At 40.1% G+C, this 21,809-nt stretch overlaps 1 protein-coding gene across 1 annotated transcript; it reads right to left on the bottom strand.

Annotated features, from left to right (window-relative positions):
- Positions 1-467: 467 nt before the first annotated feature.
- Positions 468-1,502, bottom strand: ptf1a (pancreas associated transcription factor 1a). Its single transcript, XM_041949953.1, has 2 exons — positions 884-1,502; positions 468-670 (listed from the first exon to the last, which is right to left on the bottom strand). Exons 1-2 carry the CDS (start codon positions 1,500-1,502, stop codon positions 468-470), a joined length of 822 nt encoding a protein of 273 aa, XP_041805887.1.
- Positions 1,503-21,809: the final 20,307 nt, after the last annotated feature.

The raw sequence follows: 21,809 nt of genomic DNA, 5'->3' as shown, positions 1-21,809 counted from the left end.
GAAGCCTGAAGCTCAACAGTTGTTAGACAGACTCATGTAATGAAGGTTTACTCGACTAACATTCGTGTTTGAGCGAAACAAAGTTTATATTTAGAATAAAAAAGAAACATCATTTTTTAATCAGTAAGTGCTTTTATTCGCAGAGTGAATATAAATATAAATCATCGTACAACAAAATATTTTGTTTTTTATTCATTACAGTTAAATTAAACATAAATTATCACTTGTGTAAAAAAATAAATACATGATTGCCTGTTGCCTGAATTACAAAAATAAAATTATCAACGTGATAAAACTATTTACAACATTGAATACAATATCGGGAACTGTACAGTGAGCTCACATGGTGTTCACATTTTTACAATGCGCCTTCAATTGCGCATTAACAGACATTAACATAATCCACTTTGTTCACATTTACAATGTGCGTTTCACAGGACGAGTCAGAGGGACTCTGGTGTTTTTGTTTAGGCCACAAGGCCGAAAGGAGGCTCGTTTTCAATGTCTGTCAGGCCCGGTTTGTTGTGCAGCTTTCGGGGGTCCTCCGGCGTCCAGACTTTGGCGGTGCGGATGATGTTCTGCTCCCGGAGTTGCTTTTCATCCGACCAGGACAGAGAGTGACCGGCCAGGGGAGGAAGACCGTAGTCCGGGTCGCTGGGGGAGGGAGATCCTAAAGAAAGAAACAAGAGACCGAGAAGATTAACATCATCTCCGCCAACATGCTCAGAGTACAGAGGCTTTCATAAATCACAATGTCCTGTATGCTTGTTTAGAGAGACACGGTAAATGCACAAACTGTGGGCTACTATTTTCTCTCCAAGCCTTATCATGACCAATGCGTAATTTCTCAAAAAGAAAAATAACTATCTGCAAATGCACCTACTTGTTCCTCTGTGACAGATGATGACCTTCTTGGGTTGCGCGTGCGTCTCGCTGCTTGAGTTTCTAATGGGCAGGTCAGACTGCACGAGCTCGGCGAGGAAATTGATGTAGCCAATGGCGAGCCGCAGAGTGTCCACTTTGGAAAGTCTTTTCTCGTAAGGCAGGGTCGGGATGTGTGAGCGGAGCCCCTCGAACGCGTCATTGATGGACTGCATCCTCCGCCGCTCCCTGACGTTGGCCGCCTGCCTCAGCTGCTGCATCTCCATCTCAGATCTCATCCGCCTCCTCCGCTTCAGTAACGGCCCGCCGTGATGGCCCATCTGAGGAGACAGGTCTGGGGTGCTGTCGGCGCAGCCGTACGAGAAGGTGGAGGACGAGGAGGAGAAGGACAGGTTGCCGATGTCGTAGTCTCCATCGTGCGGCGCTGCTCTGCTGCCGCCGTCTTTGCTGTAATAGTCTTGGAAATGGCTTGTGAGGAAGTCGACGTCGTCATCCAAGAAGTCATCAGTGTCCAAATGTCCGTCCCTTGAGGAGTGGTCGGTGAAAAAGTCGTCATCGTCGAAATAAGGAGGGGAAGAGAAAGAGTCGAGTCCGGAGAAAGGGTCCAGCACACTGTCCATCATTTCTTTCTCCTGCTGCTGCGGTAGCGATGACACCTCGTCTCTTTTTTATGAACTCGGTGCTCTGCGAGCTGCTCACGGTCAACAGTTAGTTTTAGTTGAGGAGCCGGCACGCGAGAGTTCTTTATAGCGACATCCATAGTCGCGTGCCGTTTGCCAGGAGCGCCAACCAATCACAGCTCGGTCCGCGAGGCGCACCTCGAGATAATCCCCCAGAACGCCACGCCTCCTGTCCTCCAGTGTCCGGGCTTGAACTAACATCTCAACTCCGCACTGACACCGGCTCTTCTCCTCCACCAGACTCCGTTCACAAATCAGTCAATTAAGATTTCCTCTAATGTTTTCTCTGACAGGTTTGAAATCATCTCCCTGACGTGAAGGCATGGATCACATTCTATTTCACACCGTCGTGAAACTGGCTTTTTGACCGAACTACTGGAATACTGGGACAACCTAAAGGCTACCGGCCAATCAATCATGTCACACCACAGTTTCTCTTCACAGGTGGCTTGTAGGATAAAATGATGCACGACATGTTCGTTGAAATGCTCAAGACACTATATGCAGCAACGGTTTCATAAACTGAGTGGGTTTTTCACCGATAATTCCAATCTAAGACTTTTTAAAATAAGATTTTATTCATATACCTTAATTAAAAATGTTTTTTATATATATAAAGACCAGGCAACCCTCAGGTCAGCCTTTAAAATGCCTGTAACAGACTATAATATATTAATAGACTATAATAGTGTAGCGTGAATAATGCTGGTATTCCTTGTGATTAAAGCAACAGTTGTCGCTATAGCTGTGTAGTACGATAACCACAATTTCACTGGGATGTGAAATAATAATATATTTTATATTATTCATATATATTTATACTACTACTATTACTAATAATAGTAATAATAACAAGAACAACAATAATAATGTAGTTATTATTGTTGTTATTGTTATTATTATTTTAAACTATATTAGGTTATTTATGTGTACGTTAAATCTAGGGTAATCTTAGGGTAATGAACAATTACTTCACTCAGTGATGTAAAGGAATAAAAAACAACATTGTATTGTATAGCATTTTCTTGACAGGAAACAAATTTTTTTGTTGATATTAAACGCGAAACAATGCAGACAGGAGAGAAAAGCGGTCAGCAGCCAAAGCTGAGTGGCTGCTCTTCCTCTCCAGCCTGAAGGACATAAAACCAGTCCGCCTGATCTGCAGAAGAGCCCTCAGCTCGGTCATTTGTTAAGCAGTAAGTGGGCAGCGCTGTTGCCATAAATACATGCACCAGTAGAGTGGTCGATGCGCCACTTGTGCCAGCCGAAGCGGTTTTGATTGGGAGAACTGGTTGACAAATAAAAGCACAGTGGTGGGCCCCGGAGCGCGCGCCTCTCTGACACCTCACGCGACATATTAACGCTCCTTGGTACCGAAAAGAGACTGCCCACCGGTCTGGGGTCTATAAGTATGCATCTATTCAGACCATTCAGTGAAAGGGCTCACTTTGTTCTGCAGAGTAAACGGACCTTTCGCAGGGGCAGGCCGGGTGCGCGCGCATCGCGCGTGTGTACACTGTGGTGGTGCGATAGAAAGCTGCAACACGGGCCGTGGCCGTGGGAAGAAGGCCATTTGCGACCCTATCGCCAGTCAATGCAACATCTCGTGTTATAAATGAGGCTTGTGCTGCTGTCTACATAATGAAGCTGTAGCTGGGAGCCCGCTTGCCTCAAACAAGACGCACAATACACGCACATCCTGGCACCAACCAGGTGCTGAACACAACACCAAACAGTGACAGGACCCTGGCGGAACCCGCACTGTGTCCACCATAAGAATAAAAAGCTACATCCATCAGGATATATCACAGTCTCCTGTCAGGATCATGGAAATGCGGCGGACTACTCTTCTTCCTTTGTGCTTACATACATTTGTGACAGTGGCTGAAACTCATGGACCATTAATCCCAACTGAATCCACGGAACCGAGTCCCGGACTGGGCTGAGTCCTCACACACTGCAATGAATTTTTTACAATTTTTCCTGATGAAGTTGTAACCAAACATGTCAAGGTGATAAAACTGGGAACAATTTGCAGTTATTTCTAAAAGCGTCACTGTTTTTGACGTTGCTCTGTTGCAGCGCACTCAAATTGGGACCCTCGGGGTCCTCTTTTATTAAAACTTTATCACCATAGCAACAGTGTGTGTATGCGTGTGCGTTTTGCACTGACATGTTAGAAAAGTGTGTGTGTCCCACCCCTCCCTTTGCTGAAAACCAGATGATAATTCGAACCGTGCAGGTTTTTAACGTGCCGTGACCGCGCGCTCCACGCCGTGTCATTGATGAACGTGCTGTCATTCTGAACGGGCCGACCTGCGCGAGCGGAGCAAGTGTTCGGGTTCCCATGCAGTGCCTCGGTCTGCAGCATGCAGCAGGCTGGATGGTGCATTAAAACCGGCCACACCGGTCACAGTGCACGACAGGGGTGGTGGTGGAGGGTGTGGAGGGGGGCACGCACACACACACACACACACACACACACACACACACACACACACACACACACACACACACACACACCAACAACAACAATACCAACAACACATAGCACAGTTGCCTGTTGATTGGATTATATTTTTGTTCTTGCCCTGTACCTCAGAAAAAACAGGACAGACAGACATTACTTTCAAACAATATGGCCAGTACTTTTATCAACAATACCAGAAGTAGGTAAAATTTTCTCCTTTTATGACACCATTTGACTAAATATTTATCACGAGATTCTAATATCAATAAGATGTAATACCACACAGGTATGAGGTGTCATTTTGATGGTCTTTATTCTGAGATGTCATACTCATTAACATGCACAGCTTTTTAAGCCCCATTCAAACAAAGGAAAAATGAAAGGAAATATTTTGCTTACTAATACTTCCCATCGACTTCTACTAACAACCATTAAACATTAAAGGTAACTAATGAGTGGACAGGCAATGCTTAAAATAAAACACAAGACTAAAAGTAGTCTTAAAAAACATACAAATATAATATGGTTTTTTAATTGTTACCTAAATCTTATGAAGCACTCAACAAATGCTTTTCTCATCATTCATGAATTTTCATTTATTTATTTCATATAAAGATGGAAATGGGCTTTGCTACTATTCTAAGAAACACTTTTTGAGTGTCCATAATTTCCATATTATTTTCTAATAATTTCCTTTAAATTTCCAAGAAAGTAATTTGGTACTAATTGTGAAAACTGGCAATTTCCTTGAAAGAATGTCATAATTTAAATATTCATTCATTATTCATTTATTATTTCAAATGTACATTTCTATTACACTTCATATACAATATATGTTGAATTGCTTGCCCACACAGAAATTCCATTTGGCTGTGCAAAAATAATACATTTGAACATGATTTTCTCTATAAGTGTGAAATTTCATATCCAGTCAGGAAATGAGAATGAAATGAATGAATGAAATGTGTTATTGTTCCTGATCCACAGCACCATAAGAGAAGTTTGTCTTCATCACAGTTCCCTAAAGTAGCCGTGAGTTTAAACCAAAAGATTAAAATGGGATACATTTTCCTCATCTGTTTTATCACAAGCTATACATAAATGTTTCCTCAGTGGTGCTGCCACATTGCTGTCAGGAACTGCAAAAGGAAATTCAGAAAGTGAACTATGGGAGACAAATGTGTGGAATTAGCGCTGAAGCTAATCCTCCCACACAGTGATTCAGTGGTAATCTCTTTAATCTCTGGCTACAGGGGATTATCCATCTGGATCACTAAAACAAATTAAAGGGATTCACTGAACAGTAATTGTCAGTAATTATCAGAAGACAGCATCTTCAACCCTCACTGTAACCTTTGCTTGATGGCAGCTTGAAGGTTGTTGATTTTTGCCTTCAATGTTTTTTGAAAACTTTTTCTTTAATTCATAACATCATCGTCATTTGTAAATGTGTAGTCAAGGAGCTTTTGTACCTGAGAGGGTGCAAGATGCCAACATTGTACACATTAACTGTATTCTCTACCCTCCTGTATGAATATATCACATGCAAAGTTTAGTTTTCTGACATTTATGTTCTATGTTCTAAATCTAAAGAAGGAGTTTTCACTCTTCTATGATTCCACATGAGGGGTTTTTAAATACTGATTCTGACATTTTAACACATGACATTTCAACATGGAATAAATAAAAATAAAATGCCAGTATGCCACATGACCAAGCATACAGAGACTGCATCTTGTCACTGTCCAGGAATTAATATTTACATTTTTTAGACCCTAACCATGATCTTAATCAACAGTTTCTTTGCCATGACCACAATCCTTTCCTAACTCTAACTGTGCCAAATTTGTTACGGGCAGATATTGTAGAAAGAAGTCATTTTAAAATTATGATCATGAAACATAATCTGAGGTTTTGAACAGTCATCCTATATTGACACTCTTGTGTGATGATTATTTTGTTGCAAATTCTCTACTCTTAGAATAAGCGAGAGGCTTATTGAGGCTATTTATGATCACTGTCATGGAGAAAGAGATTGACTGGTGATCAGAGATTGGACATGAACCCCAAGACATTGTACACCCCATTGCATTATGGAAGAATGTATGGTCACATTCTGTGGGTAATTCATGTAAAACAGCTTCCTTACTACCGATCAATAAGCAGTAATTAGGAGGTTATTGAGGGAAAACTGGTTAATGGTCTTGTAGTTGTACAATATAGTCATGCAGAATAGGATATTAATAAGTGCTTTATAATGACTGGTAGAGCCAATACAAGACTGAAAGCATGCTGACAAGCAACTAGTTAATGGTGGATATGTGTGCTGTAATATAAAGAATTATTAAATGCATTATTATTGTATTTATAATGATTCAAATATATTTTTGGAATATATATATTAATGTTTACTGCTTCTTGTTTAGAAACTCAACATAAACATATGTGGTTTTAAACTGGTCATTCTTCCAGCGAGGACAGTCTCTTGTGGGTTGCTCTGTCCTCTGCAGCCTAATGACGGAGATAAAGGGAAGCTACCTTCACTTTTGAACTGATAACTGCTGGACTTTGAACAGGAAACGGCACTAAACCCGAAACAGTGAAGCTGCCACCAGCATCATTGTTGAACACCTGTTAACTGAACATAGGTGCACACTCATAAACCTCCACCCTCTCTCTGCGTCCCCGTCCCACACTCAAACAGACACATACATCCAAACATCGATGAAAACAGGTCACAGGGTGTCAGCATGCAAGCTGCTGCGTTATCACGAGGGAGCCCTGGGAATCCCGCCACATGCAGGCACGATGCGGACGCACGGACAGACGTCAGGAGGGCGCTCGCTCTGCAGACTGACAGACAAATTATAGAGCTCTCTGTGGAGGATAATGAGTGTGCACTGGTCGTTCATGTCAAGGGCGCAGCATTAGAGATAGAGGTCAACTTTACTGATCATCAGGTCTGATAGGTAGACTTTTATGGCACACACCATGGTGTAAGCACATACTGATACTGCACTTCTGAACAAAACATACTTTAAATAGTCAAGTCAAGTTGAAGACTTCTTGTCCCACTTACCATACTAATCCCCTTCTTGTTACCATACTAAGACCCCGAGTGACAGAAAAATACATATTCACATAAAGACTTCATCAAGGGATGAAAACTCGGGAAGAGCAACAAAGGAGGGACCCCTCTTCCAGGATGGACAGACATGGAAGCTGACCGAAGTAGCAGACACAACACACACACACACACACACACACACACACACACACACACACACACACACACAAATCCTCCCCTCATGAAGGTTTTAATGTTGACTCTTTGTTCAGACTGTTTTTGAGTGGTGTCAGTTCAACTTCATGGTCATTTTGGAGCAAAACAAAGGAAGATAAAATTCAGTATACAACATGAATAACAATTTAAACAACCAGTGAACAAGGAGGAAGGAAACTACACCAGAACAGAACTGCAAAAAAATGTTTAATAAGTAAGGAATCAGAAATAAAAAAAATACATAAAAAAACAAATTTGGCTTACTTCATCAGAGCAGACCAAGCATATATACTCTAATGAATGTGCTTTCTGTGTTTTAGGATTACCAATGACGAGTTGACAAGGTGGCTAAAATGGAAAAAAATGGCAGGTGTATTATTCTCTTCACCTAGTAGTTTGTATGTGAAAATTAGAGTCAGTGTCAGACTGAGAGGAAGACTGTAAGTGAGTTTCTTCAGCCTTTCAATCCATGAAAGGTCCAGTGTGTAGGATTAGTGGCATCTAGTGGTGAGGTTGCAGACTGCAACCAACTGATATCCCCTCGCCTCACCCTCCCCTTCCAAGCATGTAGGAGAACCCACGCTGGCACTGAAAAATTGACCCGCTCCCTCTGTAGATATAAAGGGTTTATTCTAAGGCAATGAAAACACAGTGATTCTTATTGTCAGGTGATAATACTCTAATATTTAAGACATGATAATGAAATCCTACATACTGAACCATTAAACAAATTGTTGTGTCATAAACCTTTGACTGAACTGTACTGAATAACTGACAGCATCATTTACAGACAGTGACTTAACAGTTTCATTGGTCTCACAGGTAATGCTGATTAATTTGTACAAAATGATTTCTCATTGTCTAAAATGACATGACAAAATGGCAAATCTGTACATTAATAGTACATAAATTCAGGACCAAATGTTACCTAAACTTAATTTAGATAATTTGACTTAACCTCCTTAACGGCCCAAAACTGAAATAAGATGTAAAATTGAGTGAAAACATTTTTGCTTTATCTCACATTTCTAAAAACTAAACAGCTTTTCTTGCCCAGTTGGAGGTTCATTGCCTTGCTCAAGGACACTTTGACAGTAGGGGGGTCATATTACCTTCCTTCCCCACCCAGACACTTTCAGGCAATTCTGGGATTCAGAGTCTCTATTCCACCTCTTTAACCTCAAAACAAACACTACCCCCGTAAAGAGAGCAAAACACCCCTCCAATTTCCTTTCCCCTACAAGATGTCAACCATAAACACCACTGAAGATTATAATCCTCAATAGTCCTTGAGGGTGCTAGCTGGGTGGGGTGGGGGGTCAGTGTCGTGGAGTGGGGGGTAATTGACTCATCTGCTGCTGACTCTAATTGATTTGGGCGTTAATCTGGTGGCTCCAGACTAAGAACCAGGCTAATATGTGAGGAGACTGGAGAGAGTCCAGCTCTGCCCGGGGGCTGTTGACGGCTGCAGGGAGGATTGGAGAAGATTAACAGAGATTTCTGAGCGTCCTGCAGGAGCAACTCAGATGACCTGTTTGTCTGCTTTTCTGTTGAAGCAACAAGACGGGGTCATGGTCTGGGGAAAGTCCTGCATGCAAATGTGGATACAATTACATTAAAGACAGTGTTGTGTTGTTGACAGTGTTTTGGGGAAACTGTGGGCTTCCAGGAAACTTGCTGGGCCCTGAAGTGCTCCCAGGTGTCAGTGAGGACATGCTGGAAGTCCTTCACTGGGTTCCATAAGGGTCCTTGGTCCTTAACTGGGATCTAGGGTCCTTGACTTTATTTTGTAGGTATAGGGCAGGTTTTTAAGAGTCCTGGCATCTAATAGTTTTGACTGGGATAAGAGATCTTGTCTATGTTCTAGAGGTCCTGTCGTGTATCCTCATAAATGTCCTCAAGTGTCACTTGAGTCAGCGTCAACAATGAAGAATGCACGCTGTAAAAAAGTTGATATCTCTGGTTCTGACTCATTGATCTTGATCTTTTTTTAAATTGTCCACCATGACTCTGAAACGGTTACTAGCTATTCGCTTGAAATTGAGACAATGGCATTAACTCAGTAAAGCTACACAGATAAAGAAATTGTAACATTTCAATCCATACAAAAGGTTACGTGCAATGAAGAGGAATGGCACAGGAAACGCTGTCAAAGACAGTAAGAGAAAGCGCTAAACCAACTGATTCCACTAATTAGCACTCCACATCAGAGTCAGCTGGTTAGTGTTTGTTGGTAGGTTAGTACTTCCACTCTTTGAAAAATGGATGCCCACCTCAGAATGCAAGTAAACAAATCATTTGCTAGCAAGGTGTCTTGCAAGACAAATCTCATGATGGGTAGAGGCAAAGAGTTTTCCAACACCTTCTCAACAACATTGTTGTTGGCACTGGCACTGGTTACTGACAGATTTCTCAACCCATAAATGTTCCTTTAACCACCATTGGGGCCATTATCGACAAGTAAAAGGAACAGCAGCCCATCATCGACTGACCGAGGACCCGGAGCTCCTCACAGGATTTCCTACTGGGCAGTCAGAGAGTAGTCAGTAGAGTAACTGAAAGGCAAGAATCATTCAAAAAGAGTTCCAGGAAGACTTGGAAGCTGCAGCTACAGCCATCACAGAAAAAACAATAGGCAATACACTCCTTGATCACCTGGATGACCTGGAACATTTGGAGAAGCCTGCAGATTACTGGGAGAATGTAGTGGACAACGATCAAAAACATACTACAAAATAGACCATCAGGTGGTACCAAAGGTGAAAAAAGACATTGAAATGGCCCAGTCAATGGCCAGATTTAAACCCAACACAACAACTGTGAGAGGAACTGAAGATCAAGATTCACCCTCAAGAATCTTCAACAATTAAATACCATGTGTGGAGGAATGGGCCCTCTCTGATCTCTGATCTAATCTCTCACAGTAACTGAACACTGTGAGAGATCAGTTTCAGTTTTTTTTATGGAATGAAATGTTCTGCTTTATTTATCTGTGTAGTTTTATTGAGTTAATAATAACTATCTGGCCTAAATTTCATGTGAATAGCTGCATTGGAAATATGCTGCATGAAAAAAATGTTGACCTGTTGATAGCTTATTTCTCCTGCTGTAAATCTGTGGCGTACTCTTAAACAGCTCTAATCGATCACAATAAAGATAGTCTTTGTTTGTTTGTGTGATTTGAGTGTAATAACCAGCGACTGGTTCCTGTATGAAGGAGACTGTTTACCACAAATTACTACAAAATGATGGCCCCTCCCTCCAACACACACACACTGATAGTCCACATGATAAGTCACCTGCAGGAACACGGTGTCACAGTAGGCAGCATGGTGTGGAGATAAAAAACTGGAGCTCAGTGTCATGAGATGGTCATGGACTTTCACCTTTACACCCCTCACTACTCTTCAACAACACAACTGTAAAGAGGGAGTCTGTTGAGTTTCTGGGTACTCTAATCACCAATGACTTGAAAGGACAGAGACACTCATCTCTTGTCATCAAGCGAGCTCACCAGAGGATGGTCTTCCTCAGATGAAATCTCCCTGCAGTACACACCCCTTCTACAGACCCATCCGTGAGCGTGTCCTCACCTCTCCATCACTGGGCCAGTAGGATAGCTGCAGACGCATCACACCCCCGGCTCACTGCCTCTTCAGAAAGATTCCATCCGGCCGCAGGTTCAGCTCCATCAGCACCAGGACCACCAGACACCTGAATACTTTCAACAGATGTTGAGTATGCACCACAGTACTTTCTGCAGAGTAACAAATTCCCAGCTTTCACTGAAGGGCACACATCATGCTGAGAGGGAGTCCAGATGATAAGTTCACAAATTTTCAAGTGTGTTTTCAAACAACTGTCATGTGCCCTTATTAACATTGAAACTGTTTTGCTTGTGGTAATCATTCCTCTGTTGATTACAGAGCTGTTCATATTGGCCAAGAGATTTCCTCCTAAATGTGCTTACAATACAAGTGGAGGAGGAATAATTACAGCAAGAAAATCCAGTTTCAGTGTTATGATGATTATGTCTTTTTGGCCACTGGGTGACGTTGCTATTACACATAGTGTTCAGACATTTAAATCTCACCTGAAGCTAGCTGATTTTTTTCTTTCTGTCCTTATCCCAGTATACAGACCAAAGCTGCTTTTCAGTGTGCCCATGGGATAATGGTATGCATTAAATTTTATCTTTGGGTTTGAAGGTTTGTAATGTACACTTCCAACTGAATGACCTTCAGATGAATACAGAAGACAAAGTGAAAATGGGATGCTGTGAAGTCATCTTTTAGGGTACAACGCATTTAAAAGCTGTATTAAAAACATGTCTATGCACCAGCAACACTGTACACACATGTTTACATACAGTATTGTCTAGTATGCAAATAAAAAAACACAAATCTATTAAAATATCTCCAGTTTAAGATGAAAAAATGTGAACAAAGCTTTCAGAGCCAGGTATATGTACGGTGAGACAGCAACTGCTGGTATGAAGGTAAGATTTGTCTTAATTCTCTTAGCTGTCTCTGAAATAAAGTTCAGTTTTATGGCATTTTATAATACAAACATAAGAAAAAAAGAGCAATTTCAATCATCTGCTGTGAAAATGAAATATTGTCAGTTAAATCTCTAACATGGCTGAAAAAGATAAGACACCGAAAAATAACCGAACATTCACTTCAAACAGAAAAGCTATGTATCAAACATTGTGTCTGTATTTTGGGGGGGTCTTGAGGACAATCAGTGTAGCCTGCAGTGGCTACATTTACTCCTCAGTGCGCTACCGCCATCATGTGGCTTTAGGGGAGAACACATCGCACAACGCATCTGAGCCCACCACTCTGACCACACCAACTCCATACTGATATTTTGACACCCACCTTTCAGTAGTCCTACTAAGAAAACTTTCTAATTTAATAATCTCACAAATTCAGAGTCAAATAAATTGATATACACTTTCCTTGTGTTTGCCAAAAGGTGTCTATGATACAGCTTGTCACCATGTTAGTGTTTGAACTGTTGTAAGGCACAAACATCGACATGACATTTTATTGTAAATGTTTAATTGTATGTCGCAGAAATGAAATTCAATATAGAAGCTGCAATTATCATTACAGTGCTGGCAGGAATGCACAACATTTTGATATTCTTAGAGCTGAAAATGTAAACTTTGTGGTTATATTGCTGGTGGAGGAAATGCATTTGAGTAATTAAAAGAACAAAATGATGTGTTCAATAAAATTCATGGATATCTTCCTATGAGATTACAACATAGCATTTGTCAAAGTTGACCTTTTGGCCAGAGGGGCAGTAGAGATAATGTAACAATACAAAAATTAAATGATTTAATAAATATCAGTATCAGTTGGCATTTGTTGTTTAAATTAAATTTCCAATTAAAAGAATTGATTCAAATATTTTTTTTTCAAACTGACAATGCACTCTCATTTTCACATTACTTCAACTACTACTAGTACTACTACTAATAATATTTTGCTCTCTCAGATGTTCTTCTGTTTAGACTTCTGTTGTAAATCTCTCTTTCTTGCTAAAAGCTGGTCTTTTCCTGTGATTGGATGACTCCTCTGTTTTGTTGTGAGGGCACTCAAAGGAGATCCTTGAGGCCATAAACAAACTAAATGTACCCTAGGACCATGAACTCCTCAGTGGTACATCAACAATGCTGAGCTGTGTCCGCTACGTAGGTATTATTCAAAGAGACAAAAACAAGGCCAGAGATAGCATAGGATGAAGATAGGACTACGTAGCAACCAGGTGACTGAGTTGGGACTTCACTGTGTGGGTGAACAAAGAGAGGTCCACATGTAAAAACAAAAACTGCACAATTAAACAGTACAAAAACCTGGTCAGGCCTTGTGAATGTCACCTGAGTGTGGGATTAGGGTTTAATCCGAATCCTGTTTCCCCATTGCACTAGACTCACTGCTGTTTTTCATGCTTTGTATTGTAGCTGCTCGTGCCTATAGCTGCTTGCTATTGTAGTTGGACAGTGGATGTTTATTTATTGAAACATTATTGATTATTTTTCAGTGCTACTAAAGTTAAATAAACTCTGTTGTCCATTGTCTCTGTTGAGCAGTTGATTATTTGTGCATCTTTATGCATTGTGATAACAGCTGGTTGTGATGGTCAGTGCTTGGATTCAATCCCTCACTATCCCAAATCCCTTTACAACTGACACCTGTGGAAACAAACAGTGGAATGGTGCAAACTCTGACTGGGGTATTTCAGTCAACTGGATATTGTATCCAACCCACTGGTTTTAACAGGTAACTTTTAAAGCAGTGAGAAGTACTTCTCTGCATGTCCAAAGAAAATCTGAAGACAAACTGTTGAGATATCTTGCTCTGGAGTGTTGGATAGACAGACTTACCTACAGACAATGCCATCTTTGGAAAAAAGAAGTATTTATTGTTTTCTGGATCGGTTGGGAACAATACTTGCATATCCAGTATGACTTATGCTGGTGGAGCTCAATGACTTGAACACTTTGGTATTCAAAACATTGTTGAACCTAAATAGCAGCATGATGTCCTATGCTACTACTGTGGTCGCTGGGTATAGGTTCTCATTTGTCATAATGTATGAGCATAAACATGTGAACATTAGCTTGATATGCTGATTGAGTAAATGTTGTGAATGCAAAATAAGCTTCTTGAAGAGTTCTGTTGTTTTTTGGGGGGGCATCTTATCACCACACTGAAACAGCTGATCATCTTATGTGTAGTCATATTTTTTTAACATTTTACTTTCACTGATTTTCTGACCCTTGTTCAACATGGTCTTCAGTGTTTTCATACATTTATTCATCATATGTAAAGCAGGTAGACGTACTGTACAAATGAATCTCTAAAAACAGATATCTGCATATGAATGCACAACCTGTAGGCAAGGGACAAGATTTTGGTATGGGAAGCATTCTGGTTTCCATTTGTAGTCCCAGTAGCGCTGACCAATCACATTTGACAGGGCTTTGATTTCATGCAAGTAAACAGTCCACATGGAGTGCAAAAGTGATGGGATGCATCGGCTGAATGCAGTCTTGGAATCCATTGTCTGACGGCAATTTAACTTTTCTTAATAGAGATCTGAAAAAATGTTGATTTGCTGCCAAGTCTGAAAGTCAAATTACTAATTGGACTGTAAACAATGACCGGCCCATGGAAAAGGAAGTTTTGGCCCGGACATCAGTTATCTGGATCTGGATCCACTGGCTAAACCAGATGCCCTGAAACACTGGCCATGTCCCCAGAGGCTAAGTGGTAACAAAATGTGTGGTGATAGCAATGACTTCTGAAACTGTGCACGGATAAACCTGCCTGTCCTTGATGCTTCAATCCATTACCTACTCCACCATGGAAACTAATCTAATACATGGCAACCATAAGACTCAATTAATGTAATATGTTGCAAACAGCTGTACACATCAGTCATGGAAGAAGAGTTGATAGTTAATTTTATTCAGGGCTCGTCAATAGTTATGGATATATAATAATCATCTCTTTACAATACAACATAAGATCAGAAGAGCATGACAGATCACTTCAACAGAATCTCATAGTTTTTTAAAAAATCAATAAATAAGAGCATAAATAAACCAAATACATGTTTTCAACTGAGATATAGATTTATAAGTACTAATATTGTGTCTGCATGCGTCATGAAACACCCTCAACCATCTTCTGTACAAACACAAGAGATATGTACTGTATGTCGCAGGTATGAGTGGAGCGTTAATATGTATACAGAATGACTCTATGAGGCTACTCGACCGTACTGAGGAAAGGCCCGACATAGAAAACAAGGGACTCAGGAAGCACTTTATAGAGACATCACACACCCACAGTGCATCTTCCTTTATGGTGATATATACATATGAAACACATACACACTTTATAACACATAGACTCTCGCACACACACACACATTTGAGTAACAGACAACCATGTCTGGGAGACCCTGATTTTATGGACTACAGTTCCTCTCTCTTCCTGAGAAAAAAAGCACACAAAGTCAGCTCAAACACATCATTGGTTGGAATTACATGGGTTTTCAGCAGCGTTACATCCAATGTTGTCCTCAATGAAATTCCAGGACTGTCAATTTTAAAAAATGAAATGATTACGGAAAATTGCATTTGTGTGTGCATAATATATGACAAAACTCGAATGTAATTTAAAAATCATCAATCATCAAGTTCAAGTTAAATCAATCAATCAAAAATCCATTTCATGCTTTAAACTGTGTAATTAGTGCCCAAATGAGTTAAGAATTCTATTGACAAATAACTGTCAGGCATAACAGTTTTTCCTCGCCACTGTCGCCAAGTGCTCGCTCATGAGGGAATTGTTGTGTCTTTGTAGATTTTGGTCTGTGCCTGCTCTGTACCTGCTCCTATACAGAACTAATCTAAATTGCATCCTGGGACTTTTAAAATTGAAATGTGTCCTTTCGCCTAATTGCCATTACAAAGGCAAAGTTCATTTGAAACGAACCTGATGCAGTGCAAATCTAAAATGAGATTTTTTATAGTGTAGTGTAGTAGTTTTCATTTTCAAGTTTTGGTGGCACACTTTCAAAACAATTTCAAAATGTAAAATCCATTTCACATTTTATTTTGTATTCATGATAGCCGTTTGAGGCTTTAGATTAGCTTTAGCTTGAATTTTGGTGGTAATTATGCATTTTCAAACATGACGTTTCAATGCGTTATAGCAATTTAAATTTTGTCACAGATCATATGCAAACAAATACAATAGATGAAACAAAATAAAATTTCAGTTTGATAAAGACTTTGTTTCAATATTGGCAACCCTGAACCCTTTTTGAGGTTATGTCTCACATTTGTCATTGTTGACCCTACAGCTTCCAAGTTTTGCCATTCTCTGCCAGCTATTTTGCATTTCCAACTCGAAGCCAGGGGTTCTATTTTAATGTGAGTGATCATGTCTGAAGACATCAGAAGGTTTTCATTTGAGAAGCTTAAAGACCATAATATAGAACACTAAAAATTCCCTATGTGCATATCTTCCTGTTTCCCACAGTTCACATTCCTATTATGATGTTCCTGCTCTACTGTTCCTCCCAAACACACAGACAGTAAGCTTGCTACTGGAACACTAAAACAAAAAAAAAAAAAGAAAAAAGAAGAAGAATATTCCATAAATGGTAAAAGAAAAAAAACCTTTCAGAGTCTGTATGGCCATTTCCTCTTGATAAGAAGGGTATTTCACATTAAATATGGCTCACTGTCATTGTCACGGTCATTATCATTTAAACACAGAGGTAATCTGCTCCTGTACAAAATTACATCCCCTCCCCACACACAGGCACAACTAATCTTTACAAAAGAAGAAAATAAATACAGAATATTTTCATCAACAACACATCTTCATCATCATCATCATCATCATAGAATAATCTGTAGAATCCTGTGAATCCTACTTTTTTCCAGAGTGTTGCTCTAGAGAAATGAATGGCAGTTATATAAGAGGTCACCACAATAAATGTTGGCATAAGTAGTAGTAGTATAAATGGTATTATCACAGCTAAAATGAAATGGCTCTAAGAAAATCATCTCGGCCCTAAAGATGTTTTCTATGGCACTGGTGAAACCAGGTCTGGTCCGGGTGTGGAGATGAAATGTGGAACATGAAATTTATATGGATCTGGAATGTCTTCTTATGGCACTTCAGCACTCTGGTCACAAAGTCTCAAAAAGTGTAGCAGGAACAGACAGCAGCTGCACATCTGTGCTAAGCGGGTGTTGATCCACCTCTGTGACCAAATTCACTTCAGCTGTTGGTATGTTCACTGTAGGAGATGTCTCTGTACAGAAAGCGGTGAGTTCACACGACAAAAATATGTTTGGTGTGCTTTTCAATTGCCTGTTATTTTTGTTTCCCAAGGAGGATTGTATCAAGGGAAACTGGACTTGGTCGTAGAAACTTGAAAACATTTTGACTCTTATCCAAAGGGCCTCTTCAGTTCTAACTGGTTGGTGGGCAGTCCCGGGTTTAACCTCTGTGGGGTCATTATCATGGTCATTTAAACCACTTGGGCGTGGCTGGCTGTTTGATTGACAGTGATTGTATCGTAGATGTCCTCCTCTGTTGAGGGACGGTTTCTCTTTTTTACATGAATAGCTTGCTTCACTCTCCTTTCAAGCCATCCGTCCTCCCTGTCCAAAGTATGTACAATGTTGTCCTCGAATGAGTGTCCCTATATTTCAGCTGTAGCCCTGACCTGGGAAGATGACCCTCCTGTGTTGTGCCATGGTTGTTTAGTTTCCCTGCTGTACAAGTCTGTGCATTCCTCACTGCATCAACCTGCACACAGAGCATTGCTTTTCTTGTGTTTGGGTGTGTGGTCTTTCAGGTCGAATAGTTTCTGTCTTAGAGAGTTGCTGGGTTTGAAAAACACAGGGATGCAGTGTTTCTTGAAAAACCTCCAGACACGATGAATGACAACGTTGTTACATTTGATCTTTGTGCTCCTTCTCTTGGGCATGGGCACACGATCAGATCGGTGTTGCAAGGTTCTGATAACTCCTAACTTATGCTCCACTGGATAGCGAGAGTCAAAGAGTGAGCATTGGTCTGCGTGTTTGGTTTTCCTGTATACTCCAATATGGAGGTTCCTGACCTCTTCAGTGTGAACAGTACAGTTAAAAAAAGGTCAAACTGTTGTTCCTGACGTCCTCTCATGTAAACTTAATGTTAATGTGTTCTTCCTGAGTTTTGATTTTGACCCATATATTGTCCACATGTCTAAACCTGTGGTGCTGTTCCTCTGAAGGAGTTCAGGGATCTGCCCTCTACTTCTTCCATGTAGAGATTAGCCACAATGGGAGATACTGACTTTGGTTATGTCGTTGAGGGCATTGTCTTGCGGCAGACTTTTTCTTACAGTTTCAAGCGCTTCCATAGTGTCACATCACGGGATACTATGGTTTCATCTGGGTCTAGTTGCAGTCGTCTAATCTTGTTCACAAAGTCCATGAAGTTTTGAATATGGTGAGGCGTGTTGCCAACCAAGTATGTTTGTCAATGCTGTAAGTATCTGAGTTGATGCTGCTGACAATGGACCTGACACCTTTTGGGGTGTCCATACATGCAAGGGATGGCCTCTGCAGGATACAGGTAATTATGTTATTGACGAATGATGTTTTTTCTCCTACTGGTGCCGTTATAGACATTCTATGGGCTTTTTCTTGTATCCACTGGTGGGATCTCGTTTCAGCGTTTCATATGTTTCAGTGTCGCTGAGTAGTGTGGTGACCCTGGCATGGTAGTCTGCTGTGTGCACCTTCCTTTATCAGCTGGTAGGTTAGTGATGTTTAGGTCCGTGCTCAGGACAAATGGTTTGAAGGAGAAAGATTTATGTAAAAATATAAAAAAACATCCATCATCAGAGGAGGAGGTCTAACATACCCCTTATCCCCCACCTACAACGCTGTCTTTTGAGCCCTTCCCAGGAGATGTAACAACTTTCCACAGCTGATCTCATTTCACAACCTTAACAAATGTCTATCACACAGCCAGCCAAACACAAGTGGTTTAAATGACCATGACAACGACACTACAGAGGTTAAATACCAGGGACCGCCCACCAGCCAGTTAGAACTGAAGAAGCCCCTTGGGTGAGAGGCAAAACATTTTTGAGTTTCCACAACCAAGTTGCCCTTGATTCAACCCTCGTTAGACAGCCATGACCTGGAGACTGAGAGTCTCCACAGACATCTTGTTTTTAGTTTGTATGTTTGTTTTGTGGGGGTGGGATGGGGCAGTGGAGGTTGCATTAAATAAGCACTTGCTTAAAGGTGGGGAACTCACTTGAGAGAGATGAAAAATGATCAAAACCAAAGCTGCAGAGGCTGAGATAGCCTGACTTTTAGTTCTTAGTGAGGAGCTCTGAAAATGTTGGATCGTACATTTCCCATGAAGCAACCTCAGAGTGTCTCTTTGGAGGATCCTTCCTGCCAGATTGACACACATACCTTCAAACTCTCTGTAACACAGGCCTTCTGTTATAACTGTGAAGTCTCCAAGCTCAAATGGAGATAATCACTGTGATGGCATCGAGATTATTTTCTGAGGTTTAACAAAGCTCCTCCAAAGACACAACAGTTTTCACAGGATAAGGGGGACTCAAAAAGATGAGTAAACTGCCTTCATGGGTAAAGTCACTGCAGTGCCCCATTAAAGTGATAGTAGCAGAAATGACGATAAGGCTGGTTTTAAAAAAAAAAGACACAGAATCCATTATTTATAACTTTGTTTGATTTACAGTAACAAAATAAATGCTTTGATATATTAAGATAGCTAAGATGGCCACAGCAATATAAAAATAACATGTCTGGCTTGGTTGACTAAGCACCAAAAGTGAAAATAAAAGCACAGAAGTTCAAGTTAAATGTTCAGGAAAAATACATTTGAATGTGTACTGGAATGTCACATACAGAGAGCTATGATTAATATTAATTAATATTCACTGTAAGAATATTAATAAAATATTCACATCACAATGTGTGTTAACATGATCATATGAATATGTAGAGGCATATATTACAGGTCTGTATGGTTGAGGAATTTAACTAATAAATAGCATATTTTAAAGAAATACATAGAGCATTGGTACTGTATCTTTGCTTGTGTAGTGTTTAAGAAATTCTTTTTCTTTTTTAGAGAGGTAATGTTCCATAATGTTGGTCAAAATACAGTGAAATTCATTAGTTGGGTCAAAGAGTATTTGATGCTAAATATAGTGCCAGTCAACTGCTTGTAACAGTTTGAAGGTATCTGTAGCAGTCAATATTGGTTTTCATTTTTAAGGTTAGATGTCCGAATTAGAACAGACCTAATATCATATTTGCAACTCTAGATGACTGAACGCACGTCTTCAAAACTCAGAAACCACAGATAAATTTTACTTTTGTGAAAAGAATAGAATAGAATATCACGTTGTATTTTTGTCATCCAGCCATATTGTCATTTCTTGTGACTAATACACAAAACAATAAAGTAGTGCAGGAACAGTTTTGGAGTTATCTATTCTTCCTACTTATCCAGAGTCAGACGAACACTCTGATACATGAAAACCACACACACAGCAACAGAAATGTAATGATCAACTATTTCTTAATTCCAATTATAAACCTCTCATCATTGGAGAAGGTCAATAAATGTCATGGATGGAGCTGCTGATTGAGCTTGGTTTGGATTCTTTCAGACAGCATGCACGGGAAAAAAAGGACTCTGGGTAAGTAAGATAAAATGATAATTCTCCTTGATCACAATTCCATTTGGAGTGTAGTCTAAAATAGTAGACAGAAACCAGTAACGGTAAATCATCTGAACACACTGAGAAGTTTACTTATATCACCATTCACAGGATTTCTATGTGTTTGAGAGCCTGGTCATTCTAACATTTATGACAGCACATTTCTAAGTGATGTCTTCCACTAAATGTATTTCATCTAAAGTGAATTATTGTGAGCCATGGGTATAGTTGTGGTCACAAAATGTACTTGTTCACCGTTTTCACGTTTAATTCCTTGGTGAATTTAAAAATGTGTAATAGCTCAGTAACCCAGCAGCAAAGATGAACTGAGTCTCCTGACCTCTGAGGAGGATGCTGCAGCATGCAGGATGAAGGTCAGGAGGCCATCTTCTTAGTTCAGCAGGTTCTATACAGTTCATGGTTGGGGTGTTAGTTGATGAGATAGCCCGCTTGCTATCTTAACTGATGGTGAACCTTTCCCTCTGTCTGAAGGAATGTCAACTTCCAAATGTTTGATGTGACCAGGCCCCCAGTCATCAGAATTCAGTTACCTCTCAATGGCATTTGGAGCAGAATATTATACTCAACACTGCTTCCTGAAGCTAAAACCATGATACCAGTGTAGAAGAAGTGATACACAGCAGATAGTAGTGTCAGGCCATCTCAAACATAATCATATCAGACAAGACAAGGCTATATTCAACTGTCAACATATTGTGTTTTTGTCATTTTGTTAAGTGACCTTGAATTATCTCCAGGTCCCTGTGAGCTCTTGTTTGACAATGACTGGATTACTACTAATGGCTGGATTTACATCCTTTTTGTATCTTTTTAAACAGCCAGAATATCAAATCCATGTTACCACCAGTTTTCAAATTACTGTATATTTTTACAACCCATTTAAATCAAACAGATCATGGTAAGGCTCATCTTAACATCGATTTTTCTAATGAAGAACATCTTAAAAATTGAAAGATCAATTGCATTTTTCAACAGCATAACTGGAGTAGCTACTTTTGAGATGCCATGACATTAATACAACACTGCATGTTTGATTCAGCCTCATTCCGTCTTAATTATAGTGTCTTGTGTTACACAATAAATCTCTGAGCCCTTCCATAAACGTCACTATTTCCAATAAGTATTGCTTAAGTGTAAATGTACCCTGTAAAAGACAAATAACCTTGAA

Source organism: Chelmon rostratus, chromosome 12 (genome assembly GCF_017976325.1).
Source record: "Chelmon rostratus isolate fCheRos1 chromosome 12, fCheRos1.pri, whole genome shotgun sequence".
In the NCBI taxonomy this organism is placed as follows: domain Eukaryota; kingdom Metazoa; phylum Chordata; class Actinopteri; order Chaetodontiformes; family Chaetodontidae; genus Chelmon; species Chelmon rostratus.
This window is presented reverse-complemented; position numbering and strand designations above follow the sequence as displayed.

What these genes read in the sequence shown, in the direction of transcription:
- ptf1a (XM_041949953.1), bottom strand. Translation starts at nt 1,502, where the DNA reads ATGGACAGTGTGCTGGACCCTTTCTCCGGACTCGACTCTTTCTCTTCC. An exon ending in CATCTGTCACAGAGGAACAA is followed by an intron (nt 671 to 883) that starts GTAGGTGCATTT and finishes TTCTTTCTTTAG; the next exon opens with GATCTCCCTCCCCCAGCGAC.